At 45.2% G+C, this 20,853-nt stretch overlaps 1 protein-coding gene across 2 annotated transcripts in view; it reads right to left on the reverse strand.

The window, feature by feature from the left end:
- Positions 1-20,754, reverse strand: part of ACADS (acyl-CoA dehydrogenase short chain) — a 45,581-nt gene extending 24,827 nt beyond the window's left edge. For both annotated transcript variants that reach the window (XM_069757965.1, XM_069757973.1), the window contains exons 1-5: positions 20,625-20,754; positions 20,404-20,552; positions 19,655-19,804; positions 14,731-14,842; positions 4,143-4,294 (exon numbers count right to left, since the gene is read on the reverse strand). In XM_069757965.1, coding sequence (XP_069614066.1) covers positions 4,143-4,294; positions 14,731-14,842; positions 19,655-19,804; positions 20,404-20,552; positions 20,625-20,673 — 612 coding nt within the window. In that variant the 5' untranslated portion in view covers positions 20,674-20,754. The remainder of the gene's footprint in view (positions 1-4,142; positions 4,295-14,730; positions 14,843-19,654; positions 19,805-20,403; positions 20,553-20,624) is intronic.
- Positions 20,755-20,853: the final 99 nt, after the last annotated feature.

Consider the following 20,853-nt stretch of genomic DNA (forward strand, 5'->3'; position numbering starts at 1 on the left):
GAGGCCAGCTTGTAAATTTTTGGCCCAAGCCAGGATGGCCTTGGCGGCCCACACTGAAGCGAACGCGGGAGCTAGGGAGGCCCCTGCCGCCTCAAAAAATTGAACGAGCCATGCATTCTACCTGCCGGTCTGCTGCGTCCCTGAGGGTTGAGCTATCTGGCAGTGAAGAGAGGGTCTGTGCTGCTAGTCTAGAGACTGGGGGGTCCACTTCGGGTGGATCTGTCCATTCCTTGGTGTGAGAAAAGGTACTTTGCCTCCAGATATTTGCGATTAGCGAATTTTTTGTCAGGCTGTGAGAGCTGCTTTTTAAGGATCGCTTTAAACTCTTGGTTAGAGAAAACCTTAGGCAGCCTCAGAGGTCCTTCAAAGGAGATCTTGGGGCCTCTGGTGGCAGATTAGAAATGTCCAGCACCCGATGGATGGAAGAGGTTATGTCCTTGATTAGCGCTGTATTGTTAGGGGGGATTGGGATCAGAGACCCCTCCGTTTGCCTGTCTGAGTCGGAGTCACAGATGCCTTCCGAATCCTGTGTATCGCTGAGGCGTTCCCTGCTGGGTGAGCTGGGGAGGAAGCCTTCACTGGTCGGGGATTACGGAGATCTGCATTGTCTGCCCCTGGAAGGGGACGGTCTGGATGACCTGGAACTACGGTGTCTCTCCCTATAAAGGGGATGACCGTGCTATAGGATGACGCAGATGGACTTGACCTATGGGTCCGCTTGCGTCCTGACCTAGACGTGGATATGCCAGGTCGTTCTGTTCCTGAGTCAAGCTCTCCCTTTGCTTGGTAACGGTCATAGCCGAGGCATGACTCTGCAGAGCCTGAAGCAATGTGGAGGTTTGTTATCTATAGACTGCGTCATAGATTGCGACCTCTGAGTGACCCATTTCGGCGTGGCATTAGACACTGAGGCATTGGCAGGGGCTTCTTGGGGCTCTGACACATTAGTTTGTATGCAGTTCTGGCAATGTGGGTACGTGCTGCCGCTGGGGAGAGCGGTCCCGCAGGCTGTGCAGAATGCATAATAGCAGTTCTGCCTGGTTCTCTTGGACCTTGAGCCCGGCATAGCGCACAGAGTGCAGAAGGGCTGCCGGCAGAGGGCCTTACAGGGTTAGAGAAACCTATAGGGGAGCCTTATAGGTAATATGGATTCACAGCTGAGTAAAGAACCCAGCTATGATCTTACCCCACCAGTGTGCTCCTAGGCCCAGCGCCGAAGATCCACAGTCCTGTGCCCCCCCGGAGACTGGCTGCCTGGTCCTGGTCTACAGACCGGGAGATGCAGGGTTAATCTGCAGCAGAAAATGGCTGCTGAGAAGGAGAGGAGGGGGAGAAGGGGGCGGAGAGCTGGAAAAAAGGCGGCAAGGCTATGTAAAAACGCGCCCTTTCTGTCTCGATCCACCCCCTCTATGACACTGTAGAGTGTCATATTAGTCATCCGGGAGCGGGCCGGGGGGCGGAGAGGAGGCTGCAGCTTCAGCTAGGCCGAAGCCGGGGCCTAAATTAGATGCCTGAGGCCCAGAAGGGCTTCAGGCCGGTGCAAAAGTCTGGGAGGGGGTCGGATCAGAACCGGACCCCCCCGGATTTACAGGCAGGATGGCGGTGGGGCTATAAGCGGAAGGGGGAGCCTGGTTGGGGTCTCCCTGAGGCAGTATAGAGCTGATGCTGCCGCAGAGACAGGGGTGAAAGGAGCCCTGTGTCTGTCTGTGCCATGCCTGCCTGCACTCCCCCCGGCCCCAACAGGAGCCCGCAGCTGGGCTGGGGTCCCTGAATGCAGGCGCAGTGTGCTGGCCCATTGCTGGGAGCTGTAGAGTGCTGCCTGTACAGGCCCTACCTGAGGTGTCTCAACCTAATACCCCCAGAGGGGGATTAGGGAGGGTGCTGCTGTCATCATCAGGGGCCTTTATCCTCACCTCGACCTCAACCCAGAAACCAAAAGGAATTGGGGAAGGAGGGGGGTCTCGACTTCGAACCAGCACCTGAGGGACTGGGGAAGGAGCAACATGGGGAAATATCCATCTCTACTTCAACCGGGCACCCCGTAATAGGGGGCCGAGGAAGGAGCCATGCCGGGAGTCTCACAGGAGACCCTCTTTTCTTCATCTGTAATCCGTAGGGAAAAAAAAAACGGTGTAAAAAAAAATCTTAGGTGTGCCTCCTATGCGACACTAAGCAAAAACTGGAGAAGGCTGACGCCGTCCAGGGGTGTATACTGCAGAGGAGGAGCCACAGTTAATCTTTTTCAGATTATGCATAGTGTCGCCTCCTAGTGGACAGCAGCATAACACCCATGGTCCTGTGTCCCCCAATGAGGCGACAGAGTAATCATAGAGGAACACATGTAAACAAGGAGTAAAGAGACATGTGTGAGGCAAATCAAAACGCGAAAAAAACGCATAGCGGTAAAAAAAAGTAGCATGTTCATTAATTTTGCAGATTTTTCGCGTTTTTCCCGCTATTTAATGCATTGGGAAAAATGTGGGAAAAAAAAAAAACCCATAAAAACGTGCAAAAAAACGCATTAAAAAAAAACGTGATTTCTGCAAGAAATCCTGATGTGTGCACATAGCCTCAATGTGCACATTCCTGTAAGAACAAGAAATCCATTGTATGAGCAGGTATGTGCAAACGTTTGACTGACACTGTACCATAAATGCTTAATTTTCATGTGAAGAAGTAGACACTGCCATTTTGTGGTTATTATAGTGTTCCCACATACTATATGCCCAGATTATTTTGTTACCATATAAACCTTCTCTCTATGATACTCCTTGTACACATTCTGGACAGTCTTTGACTATTTAACCAATTAAATTTTGGTGTAAGCTGTTCTGAATAGGACTAAATCTTTTTCTGCTGTATTTTTTCCCAGCATCTCTTGCTCGTAGATCTATGTGCTGTTTAAAGAGAACCTAATCATCAGATTCATGCTGCCCAAGCCACCGTCAGTATGAATTAGAGCCAGCTGCACTATTGCAGTCAGGTATATATTTTTCTAAAATGCTATGGTGCTTCAGAGAAAATATTCTTTATATAGTTCTACTGCACGTGATTGACCGGTCTCTCCCTCGTGTATACATAGGGAGAGACATGTCAATCACCGGGAACAGCAGTGGGAAGGGCCGGATACATTTGGTCTCAAGCTGTGGTCCCACATGTATTTTAAAGTATATTTTCTCTGAAACGCGGGATGATTTTTATTATATATTTTTTTTTTTTTTAAACAAATGCATTGTAGCCATGTATAAAGGTCTAAAAAGTGAAATGTGGTTGCATTATGACAGGATATTTCTCCAGGAGGCTCTATTTATTGCTAGGAAGGCAACAGCACTAAGATGGATGGGAAGCCTCCACTATTAACCAGTGGAAAAAATTAGTGACTGATATACCATATGAGAATATATTATATAAAAGTATAGGTTGTCCCCAGACGTTCCAAAAGATATGGAAGAGATGGTGTGACTCACCCTTAACGCACTTGTCCCCTAGTGCCATGACTTCATCTATCTCACGTTACGAGCCCTGATGTGTGTCCCTTTCAGCATATGGAATATGATGTATGTAAGCTAAAAGAGTGTGCTTTGATATGACCTGAACTGGTACGCGTTTAGAATTTTGATAAAGAACCTGTTAATTTAGTTGAGAGTGCAATGCTTTATAATGGAAATTGTCCTAATATGCTTTGCTCCATTCTGTTTGTTTAATTTTCTTTATTTGTTTACTCTATTATTGAGAATGTAATGTTACCTCCATGATATTGTATTGAATGGAAAAAGGTAACTGATTAAATCATTCTGACCTTATACTGTGATATTATAGGTTTGTAACTTTAGCCTGTGGAATTGTTCAATAAAAAAAAGAGTTTGAAAAAAAAAAAAAAGGTCTAAAAAGAATTATAAAAAGACAAACAAAGATATTATATTGTGACATTACAAATGACATCTCCATGTAATAGGGGCCGGCGAGTGGGATTTTTATGGATGTCTTTTTAGTAAAACTATAGCTGTACTCAAGATATTTTTTCCAATTTTCTTAGAGGTAATATCTATATAATGTCTCGTAATTAAGCAAAAAATTACAATAGAAGGCATAATATCAGTATAAAACAAGTCTTATTTCTACAGGTCCCTGAACTCACTCACCTTGTGTTTCATGGACTTATCTGTTGTAGCAAAAACAACAACTGCAGAGGCATCCCATGCATTCGTAATCCAAGATTTTGTTCCATTCAGAACCCATTCATCCCCAACCAGCCTGGCAACTGTACTTGCAGCCCCTGCATCACTGCCATTACCTAAAAATGACAAGAGAACAGTATTTTAGCTCCAAAGCACAATGTCAATTTCTAACCAATAGGTACGTTTGCATGTATACCTTTAGGTATTCAGTTGCTTAGGTTATATTTCACCAAGGTTGACATGCAGGTAAATATTAGCCATCGCTCATTGATACTGGTAGTATGGCCTTAATAGATAACTTAGTGCAGAAGTATTTGCACAGTTACAGAATTTTCATGATTTAGCCCCTGTACGCCAATACAATGGTTTCAAATCATCAAGATGTGATATCTCCAAGCCATTCACTAATTTATTGGAGATACTGTAAAGATAGAGGACATTTCCTTCATACTTTGTGAGACTGTCCCCTTATCCAATACATATGAACAAAGCACTCTCAGACCTGCTGTAAATACCACTGATTCCAAACCCAGCAATGGCGGTACTCTGGTTTGGTACATTTTCCAACTCCAAAGTCTAGATATATTGTCTGCTAATGAATTATGGCTCCATAACTAGATTTTGGAAAACAACTACTACAATCCCCTTCAGCTTTGGAAATGATGTATTCTGTCAATATTTCAGTAAAGATGAAAGAATGCTTGCAGTAAAAAATCCCAAGCTTTTGGGAGGTTTGCAGCACTATATTTTACTTCCATCCATAATTCGTTTTTATCACACACTATATTTATAGAGGACAACCAAAAAAGAAAAAAAAACTGTCACATAAATATAACAGGTTTCACATATAGTCTGGTCTTAATTAGCTTATCTTCTGCATTCCATGGTAAATTTCATGTCACTTCAGTATAGATTGTAAGTGGACTTGGGTTTGATACTTAAATACCCATATACCGGTAAATATATTTTATGAGAATATCCACATTATTACAGTACACTGCTATTAAAACAGGTTTTACAAGTTTCAAGTTATGGCCTATTGATAGGACAGTAGATAAGTTATTGACCGATGTGATCCCCAGTGATCCGAAAAAGGGACTTTGCAGTGCCTCTTGAGTGGAGATTAAGTAAGCACGTCTCTATAACATTCATTTTCAATGGAACTGCAGTAATAGCGCAGTATAGCACTCTACTTTCTTCAGCAACCCAATAGTGGTTTATCCATTTACCATAAAGGACTTAGAGTATGTGCACAAAATCCGTCATTGCTGCGTGTTGGAAGCTGTGTACTTCTGCAGCATCCAAATGTTACAGCATAGTGGATGGAATTTCAAGAAATCGCATGCCCACTATGCGTGCACCGACGCCTGCGGATCACTCATGGAAATGAACATGCGGCACGTCTTTCCAGGACGCAGAATGTCTCTATCTTGTGGAGACCCGAGTCTCATCAAGATAAATGTCACCCATACAATGTACGGGTGAATCCGCACAGTTCAACAAACACATGTGGATTCACAAGATTTCAATAACTGGCAGCGCTTTGGACGCAGCGAACATGTGCTGCATCCAAACAGCTGCCAATTCCTGAACATGTGCACCTACCCTAAGGCACTGATGTGGATTTGACACTGCGTATTTAAGGTAAGTTCACACTGGGCGTTTTTTATGCTAATTTTCAACTGCTTTTTTACAGTACAAGCAAAGCCTATGAGATTTCAGAAAATCTCATGCACACACATTGGTTTTTTTTGTCATCAGGATTTTGTGCTTTGCAGCGTTTTTTTGACAGAGCATGTCACTTTTTTCAGCACTTTTTCACCTATTGACTTGAATGGATGGTGAAAACAGGCTGCAAATGTGCAGGGTGACTTTTTTTGCAGCATATTTGCTGCAGAAAAGTCAAGGACAGCTGGATGTGACCTCACAGTCAGCTTTGCTACATCTAGGTGGCAGGCCGCGTGACGATTCCTTACAGCCTGTAATCCAGCCGAGTGGACCCGAACCCCATTCACTTGAATGGGGGGCCTGACAATACTTGAAACCAGCCCCACACTGTCAAACGAGAGCGTGAGCGCTTAGCTGTGATTGGAGGTGCACAATTTACCTCCGGTCACTGGTGTTAGCTGATGGGACTACCGCTCCTATCATCTGACACCTGCTGCCACTAATAACAGTGAGAGGAGTGGCTGATGGGAGTATTCATCTGCCGCTCCTGCGCTGTAAATAAATTAAAAAAAAAAAAAAATCTGTGTGGGTTCCCCCCTATTTTTGATAACAAGCCAGGCAAAACTCACAGCTGGGGCTGCAACCTTCAGCTGTCAGCGTTAGCAAGGCTAGTTATCAAGAACAGAGGGGTCCCCATGCTGTTTTTTATTTCAATTATTTTAAAAAAACGGCATCAGGTCCCCCCCATTTTTGACAACCAGCCAGGGGCGGATTATAAGAGGGTCATTCTGGGCGGTACCCCAGGGCCCAGTGGTATGGGGGGACCCTGGGCTACCGCACAGATTGCCCGCCGGCCACCGCCATCAGGGCATTACTGCACATGCCCCTATCATTTATGTGCCCCCGGACCCAGTGGGCAGAGAGGGGGCCCGCATCAGGCCCAGTCTCATCTGCTCACCGGCCCCCTACCGGCGCTGCGGCGGTTTCCTATTGACGTGCGCGTGCGCCCACACGTCAATAGTTAACAATTTAACTATTAAGAATATATTATATATTACTGCATTATAGTGGTGCACCTGATCTCTTTACGATTAATAGTTAACAACAGCCGCCAGCCAATTGAAGGCTGGCAGCTGAACTCGGCCGCAGGCGCATCGCACACGTCGCCGGCGTCTGACGTCATTGTCAGTCGCTGGCGAGTGCGTGCTGCTGTAGGGAGCTCGCCGCCTGGAGCTCTGGTCAGGTGAGGAGAACTCGGTTTTTGTTTTTTGATAACTTAACGGTGGAGACACTGGGGGCAATGCTGGAGGACACACTGGGGCAGATGATTGCTGGACACACTGACTGGGAAAAACCACCAGTCACAATAATGCAGAATCCCAGAGAAAAATATAAACCAAAACCAAGAGACAGATCCCTAAAAAATAACTTTTAATAATACGATTAAAAAGACTATATTTATCCACAATATAAGTAAAACAGTATTAAATGTACCTAGTAGACCCTATGTCGAACTACAATGAGTCCTGCCTGACAGTGGAGGTTGGCACCCTACTTTTCTGCGGTAGGCGCCCCCACTCCTCGACGGCTTGCCCTTACAGGCCCTAAAAAGACCTACAATCAGAAAAGGCTAGTAAGCCCTACTAAACAGACCTATAATAGTCACCTGCCTAACAGTGGAGGTAGACACCCTAATTTACTGCAGTAGGTGCCCCCATTCAACGGCGGCTAGCCCTAGGGTCCCTAACAGTCCCTATATTTCGGGATAGACAAAAGATATTGTCCCACAAACACCACCGATACCCGTAAGAGAGAAAAAAACAAATAGAAAAAGTAACCTAAGCAAAAAAATATAAACAACAAAAAATGTATACTAACACTGTACTCAACCAGTGTACCATAGGGAGCACAACAAGATGCTATGATGGAGAAAAAATGCTCCCCTACAGGTAATGTACCGTCAAATGACTTAACCCTGATACGGGTATACAGAGTGCAATAATATTTTTGTTCACAAACAGATACCCAGCACTCAAATAAGGTCCAATCTTGTTTCACTATATAGTATGTCAGTGCTTGATGTAAAATGACAAGTAATGTATGTCCATAAATGTGACATAATAACAAGAGAAGGACAAAAAAGGAAAAACCTCCAAGTAGCAAAAAAACAGGACCACAACCACCACTCCGTAATGATATGAGGAGGGCTCCCAAGAATATATATAATGAGGATTCAGGGACTCAGCCGTCCTATTAATGCAAATAGACAATGAAATTATTTATCACCAGTGTACTCATCTATTTGCTGAATTTCCATAGTGTGGATCCGGCTGCTACCAGGCAAACAAAGCGGTTTCATATAGATGAATGTAACCAGCATCTGTCAAATAATCATTAGCACCTCCATCCTGTTTGTGGCTGCCTAACCCCTGATGAACCCCCGCCATTCCCTAGGGGGGGGGGGGGGGGGGGGGGAAACGCGTCGGGCATTGCTTGGGGATTATTTGACAGATGCTGGTTACATTCATCTTCTCTTGTTATTATGTCACATTTATGGACATACATTACTTGTCATTTTACATCAAGCACTGACATACTATATAGTGAAACAAGATTGGACATTATTTGAGTGCTGGGTATCTGTTTGTGGACAAAAATATTATTGCACTCTGTATACCCGTATCAGGGTTAAGTCATTTGACGGTACAATACCTGTAGGGGAGCATTTTTTCTCCATCACAGCATCTTGTTGTGCTCCCTATGGTACACTGGTTGAGTACAGTGTTAGTATACATTTTTTGTTGTTTATATTTTTTTGCTTAGGTTACTTTTTCTATTTTTGTTTTGTTTTTTTCTCTCTTACGGGTATCGGTGGTGTTTGTGGGACAATATCTTTTGTCTATCCCGAAATATAGGGACTGTTAGGGACCCTAGGGCTAGCCGCCGTTGAGTGGGGGCACCTACCGCAGTAAATTAGGGTGTCTACCTCCACTGTTAGGCAGGCGACTATTATAGGTCTGTTTAGTAGGGCTTACTAGCCTTTTCTGATTGTAGGTCTTTTTAGGGCCTGTAAGGGCAAGCCGTCGAGGAGTGGGGGCGCCTACCGCAGAAAAGTAGGGTGCCAACCTCCACTGCCAGGCAGGACTCATTGTAGTTCGACATAGGGTCTACTAGGTACACACTCACTGGGGCAATGCTGGAGACACTGGGGCAGATTGATGGACACACTGGGGGCAATGCAGGAGGACACACTGGGGCAGATGATTGCTGGACACACTGGGGCAGATTGCTGGACACACTGGGGGCAGGACTGGAGGCATGGGCAGAATGTAGATATGGGGCATGATTGGAGACACGAGGCAGAATGAAAGACATGGAGCAGGATTGGATCATGGGGCAGGATGGATACAATGGAGACAGATGGGGCAGGATGGGGAGATCATATGGGGTAGAATGGATACTCATGAGGGCAGGATGCGAGAACATATGGCTGGAGCCAGGAATGAGATAAACGGGGCCAGGATGGGGAATATTATTACCATAGGGGCTAATTAAGGGATATTATTACTGCAGTGATGTATTTATTTTATTTTTTGAGTGTCCTTTTTTTTTAAATGGGGGGGCGGTCATGTTACTGTGTAGAGTGACACTATATCGCCTTTTTTTCTTCATGTGGTGTAATGTAGAAGTTGTGAAAAATTAAGTTATGTGTTCTGCAAGCGGAGCTTGAGATAACTTATTTCCTGCAGAAACGAGTCTTGGCTGGAAGAAATGATGGCGGTCTGTGCTGGATGAAAGATGAAGGACTTCACCTGGAGACGTCACTGGTGAGTCAGTGTTACCTATACACTGTATACTATATACAGAGGTCCTGTGTACAATGTCACCAGTGATCACCTATACCAGTATTACCTATACATTATATACAGAGCTCCTGTGTATAATACTACCAGTGATCTCTGTATTACCTCTACACAGACACTGCATACTAAGTACAGATCTCCTGTGAATACTGGCACTTATGGTGATAGCATTGTGTTTTTTTTTATTACTGATCAGTATTGTAGTATCTAACCGCTGTCTCTAACATCATATCCTCCCTCTATCTGAATCAAAAACTGAACTCCTTGTGTTCTCTCCCTCTACTAACCTACCTTTGCCTGACATTGCCATCTCCGTGTGCGGTTCCACCATTACTCCAAAGCAACATGCCCGCTGCCTTGGGGTCATCCTTGATTCTGACCTTTCATTCACCCCCCCACATCCGATCACTGGCTCGCTCTTCTTATCTGCATCTCAAAAACATTTCTAGAATTCGCCCTTTTCTTACCTTCGACTCTGCAAAAACTCTTTCACTTATTCATTCTCGTCTGGACTATTGTAACTCTCTACTAATCGGCCTCCCTCCTACCAAACTCTCCCCGCTCCAATCTGTCCTGAATGCTGCTGCCAGGATCATATTCCTCACCAACCATTACACCGATGCCTCTACCTTGTGCCAGTCATTACACTGGCTACCCATCCACTCCAGAATCCAGTACAAAACTACTACCCTCATGCACAAAGCTCTCCATGGCTCAGCACCACCCTACATCTCCTCTCTGGTCTTAGTCTACCACCCTACCCGTGCCCTCCGCTCCGCTAATGACCTCAGGTTACCATCCTCAATATTCAGAACCTCCCACTCCCGTCTCCAAGACTTTACACGTGCTGCGCCGATTCTTTGGAATGCACTACCTAGGTTAATACGATTAATCCCCAATTCCCACAGTTTTAAGCGTGCCCTAAAAACTCATTTGTTCAGACTGGCCTACCGCCTCAATGCATTAACCTAACGATCCCGGTGTGGCCTATTTAAAAAAAACAAATAAAAAAAAACAAAAAAAAAAAACAAAAAAAAAAACCACAATATAATCAGGTTCCTCGCATTATGTTCTCATTCACTTTAAGCAGTTAATAGCCCTCTGTGTCTGTACTGCTACATACTTAGGCAGTTAACTGGTTCATGCAGCTTTACATGAACACCTGAGCCTTACACTATGGCTGGTCCGAATAACTATAGCAATTGTTACCATCCACCTCTCGTGTCTCCCCTTTTCCTCATAGTTTGTAAGCTTGCGAGCAGGGCCCTCATTCCTCCTGGTATCTGTTTTGAACTGTATTTCTGTTATGCTGTAATGTCTATTGTCTGTGCAAGTCCCCTCTATAATTTGTAAAGCCCTGCGGAATATGTTGGCGCTATATAAATAAAAATTATTATTATATATTAATATTATTCTGTCACTATGTGGTAATATGTGGTCTGGAAATGGTGTTGTGGTATTTGTCCCTTGTATGTGCTATTTGGTCACCAAGAGGTGGTAATATGTGGTCTTGACATGGTGCGGTGGTATTTGTTCCTTGTATGTGATATAATAATAATAATCTTTATTTTTATATAGCGCTAACATATTCCGCAGCGCTTTACAGTTTTGCACACATTATCATCACTGTCCCTGATGGGGCTCACAATCTAGAATCCCTATCAGTATGTCTTTGGAATGTGGGAGGAAACCCACCCATTCGATCACTGTGGTTGTAAATTGTGGTCTGGTCATGGTTCGGTGGTATTTGTTCCTTGTATGTGATATTATTCGATCACTGTGGTAGTAATTTGTGGTCTGATCATGGTTCGGTGGTATTTGTTCCTTGTATGTGATATTGGTCAAAATATAGCTAAATTGTATTGCATATTTTAACAAATACTTAATAGGTTACAGTAGAGTAGGGCCCGGCCTTTTTTCTGGAATAATCTGGTTCAGGTATAACATGACCCCCGTCACATGACCGGGGGGGCCCACAGTGTCTGAACAGCCCGGGGCCCTGGCTACCCTTAATCCACACCTGCAACCAGCCTTGCTAAAGCAAACAGCTGGGGGCTGGTATTCTCAGGCTGGTAAGAGGCCATGTATATTGCCACCCCCCCCCCCCCCCCAGCCTTAAAATAGCAGCCCGCAGCCACCCAGAAAAGGCACATCTATTAGATGCGCCGACTCTGGCCCTTTGCCCGGCTCTTCCCACTGGCCTTGCAGCAGTGGCAAGTGTGGTTCATATTTGTGGGGTTGATTTCACCTTTGTAATGTCAGGTGACATAAGCCCACGGCTTAGTAATGGAGAGACATCTATAAGATTATAAGACAACTCTCCATTACTAATCCTATAGTTGTATGGTAAATAAAGACACAGCCAGAATAAAGTCTTATTAGAAATAAAACAAAACTCACTTTTCCATTTTTATTTAAAAAAAAAACAAAACAAAAAAAAAAACAGTTATACTCACCTAACGCCTATTCCACCGAAGCCCTGGTTCTCCTGTAATAAACCAAAAATTAAAAAAACAACAACCTATCCGTCGTTCTGTCCCGCGCTGTAATCCATGTCTGGGGGACAAATAGTTTTCAACCAGGATGGTGCCAAGATGCGATCGTCCAAATTGAGAACCACTGGTGACTGTACTTCTGCGAGCGTGGCCTCAGTGACGTCATCGAGGTTATCTCCGGTCACTGACGCTCCGTCCCCATCCAGACTGAACTGCGGAGACCTCGGTGAGATCCCCGCTAGCACCAAGAGAAAGTCGCAAGGTGCAGAGAGGCTAGTTCACAGGGAGAATTTATACACAAGTTCTCAAAGTAAAGATGATCAAATTAAACAAGAGTCCAAAATATTAGACTTTTTTTTGCTATAGAGGAAAATGATCCAATATCATATGTCTTCGAGTGGCAACAATATTTTTAGGATTAGTAAATAATTCCAAGGTGAAATTAAAGTCTGGTGTCTTAAATCAATGGGATGACATTTAGGTGTTATTGGGTGGCCTGTTTTTAAAGCTTTAAGGCTATGTGCACAAGTCAGGATTCTTTGCATAAAATTCCTGACCAAATACAGGACATTTTCTGCACAAAATCCGCATGCGTATTTTTGCGGATCTTCCCCAATTGAAAAATCCGCAAAATTAATGAACATGCTGCATTTTTTTTAGCGGAAAAATTGTGGATTGCATTCTAAATATAGGATGAATAATGGATGCGTTATTATAGCGAAAAAACGTGAAAAAAACGTGAAAAATCCAGAATGTGTGCACATAGCCTAAAGAGCAGAGATCTATCAAAGTTTGATTTTCACGACACGTTTGGGGAAGTGCATCGTGACACACACAAGCAAAGGAGATTTCTGAGAACCTCAGAAGAAGAGATGTTCACACTCATCAAGCTGGAAATGGTTACAAAATCTCTAAAGAGCTTGGACTCCACCAATGCTCAGTCAGACAGATTATGTACAAATGGTTGAAATTCAAGAGCATTATTACACTCCCAAAGAGTGGTTGACACACAAAAAGAACTCCAATAGAAAGCATGGTCACAAAGAAACCAAAAGGTAGCTCTAATCAACTAAAGGCCTTGGTCACAGTTAATTTTCACGAATCTACCATCAGGAAAACATTGAACAATGGCATGCATGGCAGGATTGCAAGGAATAAGCCACTGCTCTTTAAAAAAAAAATAACACTGCGGCCCTTCTGCAGTTTTCTAAAGTTCACCTAGCCAAGCCATAAGGCTACTGCAACAATGTTTTGTGCACAGATGAGACCAAAATAGAGATATTTGGTTTAAATGAGACGTGTTATGTTTGGACAAAAACAAATTGCATTACAACAAACAAAACCCCTTACCATCTGTGAAACACGATCGTGGTAGCATCATGGTTTGGGCATGTTTTGCTACATGTAGGCCAGGACAACTTGCCATCATTGATGACAAAATGAACTCTGAATTTTGTCAGCGATTTCTAAAGGAAAATGTCAGGACATCTGTTCATGAAGTTACCGTATTTTTCGCTTTGTAAGACTCTCCGGATTATAAGACGCACCCCAAATTTTGAGGAGAAAAATAACTTTTTTTAATAAATTGGTGGGGCGTCTTATAATCCATGCGTCTTATTACTTACCACGGGTTGTGGCTGTGGTGGATCAGGGTCCCAGGGTCGTTGCTGGAGGCAGGAGTGGAGCATTGCTGCAGGCTGGGATGAGGGGGTCTGCAGGGGGCTCCTGTGCTGCAGGCTGGGATGAGGGGTCTGCAGGAGGCTCCTGTGCTGCAGGGCTGTCTCCGGTGCTGCGGGGGGGCTCTGGCGACATTTTGTGAAAGGCCAGAGCCTGTATGACTGACTCCGGGAAAATGGCCGCCGGAATCTCGAGAGATGAGATCTCAGCGCTGAAATCTCATCTCCCGAGATTCCAGCGGCCATTTTCCCAGAATTAGTCATACTGGAACGCATGGACGAACTGCCGGGGGGCTCTGGTCTTTCACAAAATGTCGCCAGAGCCCCCCGCAGCACCGGAGCCTCCAGCATCACTCGGGGCAGCAGCGGACAACCCCGGCAGCGGCGGCGGACACCCCTCATCCCAGCCTGTAATGGTAAGCGGTATATCCACTTTGTTAGACGCACCCACATTTCCCCCCCAAATTTGGGGGAAATAAAGTGCGTCTTACAAAGCGGAAAATACGGTAATTTTAAGAAAACATGAAGCAAGAGTCAGTCTACAAAAGATTATTAAAGAAGAATAAAGTAAAAGTTTCAGAATTGTCAAATCAAAAGTCCAAACCTTAAGGCTATGTGCACACCTTCAGGATTTCTTGCAGAAATTTCCTGAGCAAAACTGGACATTTTCTGCAAGAAATCCGCATGTGTTTTTCTCGCGTTTTTGGTGCGGTTTTTATTTGCGGATTACTTTTTAAGTCTTGTGTGAAAACCTGATGCAGTTTGAGATCAACTTTATCCAGAAACATGGAAATCTCTGAAGGGTTCACAAACTTTCAAACACAACTGTATTCATAAGCACTTTACAAACCTGGTTCACTTAGTGCAAAGCAGCCGATCTTGTCCCCGCTACAAAATGGGGTAATCCACTTCTTTTTCTGCTCTTCAGAGCCATTTTTGAGGATTGGACCTAAATATAGAGACTACAAAAAGCTACAGATAAATAAATGACAACAATGTAGCACTGTTTAACAAATAAGGCTACTTTCAGGCTGTGTGCACACGTTGCGGTTTTTTCGCGTTTTTCCCCGATAAAAACGCTATAAAACCGCAGAAAAAACGCATACAATAAGCATCCCATCATTTAGAATGAATTCTGCATGTTTTGTGCACATGATGCTTTTTTTCCGCGAAAAAAATGCATCGCGGTAAAAACCGCAGCATGTTCATTAATTTTCCGTTTTTTTTTGCGGATTTCCCACTACAAAATGCATTGTTCTGTTCTGCCATGGAGAAGCAAGCCATGCAACTGGAGTCCTGACAGAGCTTCACGGAAGGAGACAACGCCCTCCTGGGTACTACTCTTAACCCAGTGGCCCGTGGAGTCCCAACCTGCATGAGAACCACGTTGCAACCCACCTGTACTGGACAAGGCTTCTGACATCATTATGGGTCACCAGTTGAAGATCCTGGCCCATAGCACCTGTCTGCCATAGCACCTGCTACGTCTGCAATGCCCTATTCTGCTCGTCACTGTCTCCAGATGTGCTGTTCATAACCCAGCTACTCTCCTACCTCTGCCAAGGGGGAGAAGGTGAAGCTCACATCTCTGAAATCAGTGGAAGAGGTAGTCGACTCCGAAATGGCTCAACGCGATTGTCTCGCTGTCATGAGACAAGAAGACCTCTGGAAGTTCCTGACCTGACGCTCTTTGTGGTTTAACCAAGGTATGCAGACCAAGAAGGCCGTTCGCACACTGGTATAGCAGTAGTTACAGAAGATACCTGCTGCCAGCAAAACGGCTGCCTCCACCCAGAGCCTTGATAGAAGCATGCAATAGGTCCATTCAACACACAGCCACGACAAATCTGGAGGGAAAGAGACTTCATCATGGCTAATGGAACGCCGGTCAGAGACAGCCAAATCCATACAAAAACAAATGGAGTCCTTGTTGATGCCAGGAAGAGTTGCGGTGGTAAAAGGTGAAGACGCACACACACTGGAGACACCTCAAGAGAAGCAGTGGGCAGCAGACTAACTGAAGCAACAGCAAAAGAAGCAGCAATGATACTACTTGACACAGAAACATCTCATCTGTACTGTAATATGGATCCAGAAACGGAGGACAAAGGGCTATCCTTGGAAAAAGATGTCCTAACATTCCAGAAGCAAGTATCCAAAGAAGAGAAGAAGAAAAGGGACCAAGATGGAGCCACACCGATGAAAAACGCCTAAGGATGAACAAGGGAAATTGAAGGCCTCAAACAAATGGCCCTACATACTTAATGCTAGACAGGAAACAGTGGAGCTATAGCTTAAGGAGTTTTAGTCTTTCCCTTAGGTCTCACATACGCACACACACACACACTAGCAGGTCCTACAAACTCAGCACTATAGGATCCTACTAATATTCCCAGTTTAGGGTTATACCTTTTCTAACTACAGTTGTCTATATGCAGACGTTTATTGTTAAATAAGGCATGTGACTAAATTTGTTCTCAAGTTCCATTCATCCCAGATCCTGAGGACCTAGAAGGTGCCCACCAGATCCTGCCCGATGACTGACTCCTCATCACCAAACCTAGAGATGACAGCCCGTTCCAAGTCCTGTCTACTACCACAGCAGTCCATGGGTCCACGCTTCCAACTGCAAGGATATGCCAGATCCAGAATCCAGTGGCAGCTGCCACTCTTCATCCGTCTGACACTTATCCTTCACCTAGTCCAAGGGGTAGCCAGTCACCAAGGGGTAGTCACTCATGAGGAGGGTATAGTGACATTTTGGTATAATATCTCCACCCCAAGAGTAACATATCAATTTGATTATTGCCTCATAGTAGAATGCCCAGGCCCCATGGCACAGTTTGACATCTGGCTAAACACACAATTCATCTGTGTCACCACTGCTGAAACAGGGGACGGTTCAAACTGTGAGGATTGGTCACTTGTTGGGTGGCACACTGGTGAAAGTGACTGGGGACATCAACCAGTCCAGGCCCTGCAACGCAGAGACAAATGGGGAATCAGCCTATTAACCCGCATGACCCTGTCCAAAGCCCCATTTAAGGGCCAGAGGGGCCTTCCAGATTCAATACTCCACATCCCTGCCACTCAGTGCCCCAGAGAGGGATGCATAGTCCTGTACCTCACCATTGACAACCCCTCAGAGAATGACCAAGGGTTATATGTACTAGGTTCAAGTACTAAACTTGGGAGGCAGAATGGTGGCACAAAAGGTAAATTTTGAAAAGAAGCATAGTTACCAGTGGGGGCACACAGGGGGTACATGATAGATTCAAAGCCAGGAACAAGACAGCAGTTGGGCTTAAACCCACCATTCCCATAAATAAGAACATACAGTGGATAAACTACCTATACTATAATCAACAACGGTTTATAAAATACACTAGGGATACCATAAAGGCACTTATTGACCCATTAAGTTTGCCATAGCTATTCTATCTGTTTTAACTGTATTAAGCCTTAATTCTCTACCTGCATAGCTACATGTCTTAAGAAAATGATGATGAGGACCATGGAAACCAAAGTGATGATGACCATACATGCTGATTTCAAAGATCCCCTAGATGAAAGAAGCTGCTGTGAAAACCATGAGAGGATCCACATCCCCCGGAATACGTCTGCCTGAAGCACACCAATAGGGAAAGACCAGGATCTGACTTCCTCCTGTGCAAAGTCGGTTAGGAGGGGGTCCATCTACTAGAGATGGACCGTCTCGTTTATACGGTGAAGGTTAGTTAGTTAGATAGGCTCCAGATTAGGCACAGAGGAGCAGATCGATAGGCTCGACGAGATCAGAGTTTTGATTTTGCATATCTCCAAAGGGGGGACTGTTAAGGAGAGAATATATGGCATATGAAGATATACTGAAATCAAACTTATATGGACGCTTTGCTTAACATTAGACTCGTGTAGCTTTAAGGTTCTCTGATTCACTGTCATAAAGACTAAATTCTGTTGATTACTCTGTACCAGGATGTACCAACATCCGTGTAAATCCCCTAGTCTTATCGAGAGTAAATGTATCTGCACGAAGGTGAATCGCTCGCCAATAAACCAAAGATAAGTAGAATGCATGCATAGACAGATGTCAGCTTGACCCAAAGGCGCCATTAGGGCGATAACGGTACAGAAATGGATTAAAAGTAATAATCATTAGAATTATGGTAATATAGTAATAACGATAATAACATAGAACATGTATAGAACATGTAAGATCAAGAGTTTTCTGATAAGTGTTAAGTTGGAAAAACCCATGATGTAATGTGCTGCGACTGCCCAATTTTTCCATAAAAAGAGCGGTCCGACGAATAAAGAACCAGAAGTCTTTGAGAGACAATTGCTTGCATTTGTGTCCTGATTTCTCCGGCCGTAATACCTCACATCCAATTTGGCAGCAGACAACTAAGATGAGAACACACGCATCCCGTGTGCCCTAACAGGGAAGTGTCCGGAAAAAACCGCGGCAAAAACACATCAAAACCGCGGCAAAAACGCATGTGGTTTTCTTGCAGATTTCTTGCAGAAAATGTCCGGAATTCTCAGGAATTTTCTGCGAGAAATCCTGAACGTGTGCACATAGCCTCACACTGGCGTTTTTTGCCAGACGTCGCAATGCGTCGTTTATGGCAAAAAACGCATCCTGCAAAGTTGTTTGCAGGATGCGTTTTTTTGCCCCATAGATTAACATTAGCGACGCATTGCGACGCTTTGCCACACGTTGCAACCGTCATGCGACGGTTGCGCCGTGTTGTGGCGGACCGCCGGGAGCTAAAACGTTAAATGTAACGTTTTTTGCTCCTGACGGACCGCTTTTTCCGACCGCGCATGCGCTGCCGGAACTCCGCCCCCACCTCACAATGGGGCAGCGGATGCGCTGGAGAAATGCATCCGCTGCACCCGTTGTGCAGTGAGTCAAACGCTAGCGTCGGAATCTGTGCCCGACGCATTGCGACGGGGAGATTCCGACGCTAGTGTGAAAGTAGCACGTTAAATAAAGCAAAATCCCCACTCAGAGCAGATTGTCATGTGGACGTTTTGTCTGCAGAATCAAATACAGACTTCCTAGCAGAACTGCTCATAATAGCCGAATCACCATGCAATTGTGCCAGTGCTGTGTCTAGTTGTTAAGGCTCATCTGGCAGGTTTTTCTGACAATCAGGTAGATGTATTAAAGAGGATATCTACGACTAGAATATTGCTAACCTATCCTAAGGATAGATCTTTAACCCTTGCCCATATTAGAACATGTATTAAAGCACCACTCCAGCATTTCTTTTTATTGCGGCGCTGGAGTGATGCTTCCAAGTTAAAGCCCCTGCACCTAGTCTGATACTTAGCTGCCGCGGTCTTCCTCTTCGATCACCACCATTCCGGTCAGTCTCCAGCAGTTCGTGACCTGCCGGGTTGCTCCAGTGTTTGCTGAACAAGTCAGAGGTCACAAACCAATGCAAGTCTATGAGAGCCTTGTTCTGGCTTTCATACACTCAGCATTCTTCTAACATGTGGGTGGAGCTTAGCCTCAGCGGTGCGGTCATACACAGCCCATTTATGTCACGAGAGTGCAGTAAAGTACAGGGTAGCATTACCCCACCCCAGCCTGTGGCTGCCACTGATGTTTTCTGGCTGGCACACAAGTGACGAGCCCTATTTATTAAAAGGCACAAATTCTTAATAAATCAGATGCATTCTACACCGGAGTGCTAGTTATTAGGAATAAATCCCCCCCCCCCATTTACTGGAACAAAGTCCGCACTGTACAATCTTTATCTCACATTGTTGACACTCATGATGACTCCGGTGGACGCACAGCCACGACTTATTTCTTCTATTGCAATAGAATAAGCCAAGTAGTCAAGTCCGGCTCCACCTAGATCTTCTGGGACCTCCACCGACAGTAATCCCATCTGTCCCATCTTCTGAACCTGGAGAGAGATTTTCAATGTACCAAAAATTAAACAAATCGCTGGACCACGCGACTCTTGGCTATATGTTTGCGTGGGTTTCCTCCCACATACCAAAGACATACTGATAGGGAATTCAGATTGTGAGCCCCATCGGGGACAGCGATGATAATGTGTGCAACCTGTAAAGCGCTGCGGAATATGTTAATAAAAACTATTTCATTTATTTATTTATAGCGGCTACTAGGAGCCCTAAAGAACAATGTAGCAGCCGTGACAATTCCAACAGCGGCTTCAACCATCATCTCATTATGCAATAATAGGAATAAGCCAATACTTCACATTTGATCAGGTGTTTTGCACAAGTCCCCCCTACTCCAGCACACAAGGCCTGACAGATACCTGGCAAGTCCCATCAGCAGGTATGTAATGTGCACACAGGGGGTAAAGGAATTTACAGGTAAGGGCATGGAGCCTTGTAATGGTGCTGACATGGACATGCTGGCACTTGTAGTTCTAAGCAGCCAGCAGTGTGAATGGGGATTGGTGGAAACTACCCAGAAGCCAGTGCACAGCGGCCAGTGGGTGAAAGGGCAGCAGCCCCGGCATTGCGGTCACACCTGTTCCTTCGGGTACCGGTGCTCCCGGTCCAGCTGGGCAGCTATGGGCTGGAGCTCTTTCTCGGCGAAGTCCCTGCATGTGTCCCGCAGCATGCGGTGAGTGTCCGGCAGCTCCACAGTCTGGTACACGGTGTGCAAGCCCCGGGCAGCTGTGGAGACAACACAGGTCAGCAGCTGCCGGCCAGAGGACGCACTACCGTCACTTCTCCCGCTCTCCTCACCTGTGTGCGGCCGCCATGCTCTGCACAACACCGAAATGCCCCGTAACATGGTTGCCCGGCTCTCCCTGAGTGAAGTGAACGACTCCTGCACCAGCCGTGCACACAGGCTCCTCCCCGTCGTCCCAAGGCCCCGCCCACCCCTGACGTAACGTAGCCCAGCCCAATCACGTGATGCATGTAAACAGTCCGCAGGACTCGCCTTCTAGGCACATTCGATTGCTCAGGTCTT

The sequence above is a fragment of the Ranitomeya imitator genome, chromosome 1 (genome assembly GCF_032444005.1).
Source record: "Ranitomeya imitator isolate aRanImi1 chromosome 1, aRanImi1.pri, whole genome shotgun sequence".
NCBI classification, from domain to species: Eukaryota; Metazoa; Chordata; class Amphibia; order Anura; family Dendrobatidae; genus Ranitomeya; species Ranitomeya imitator.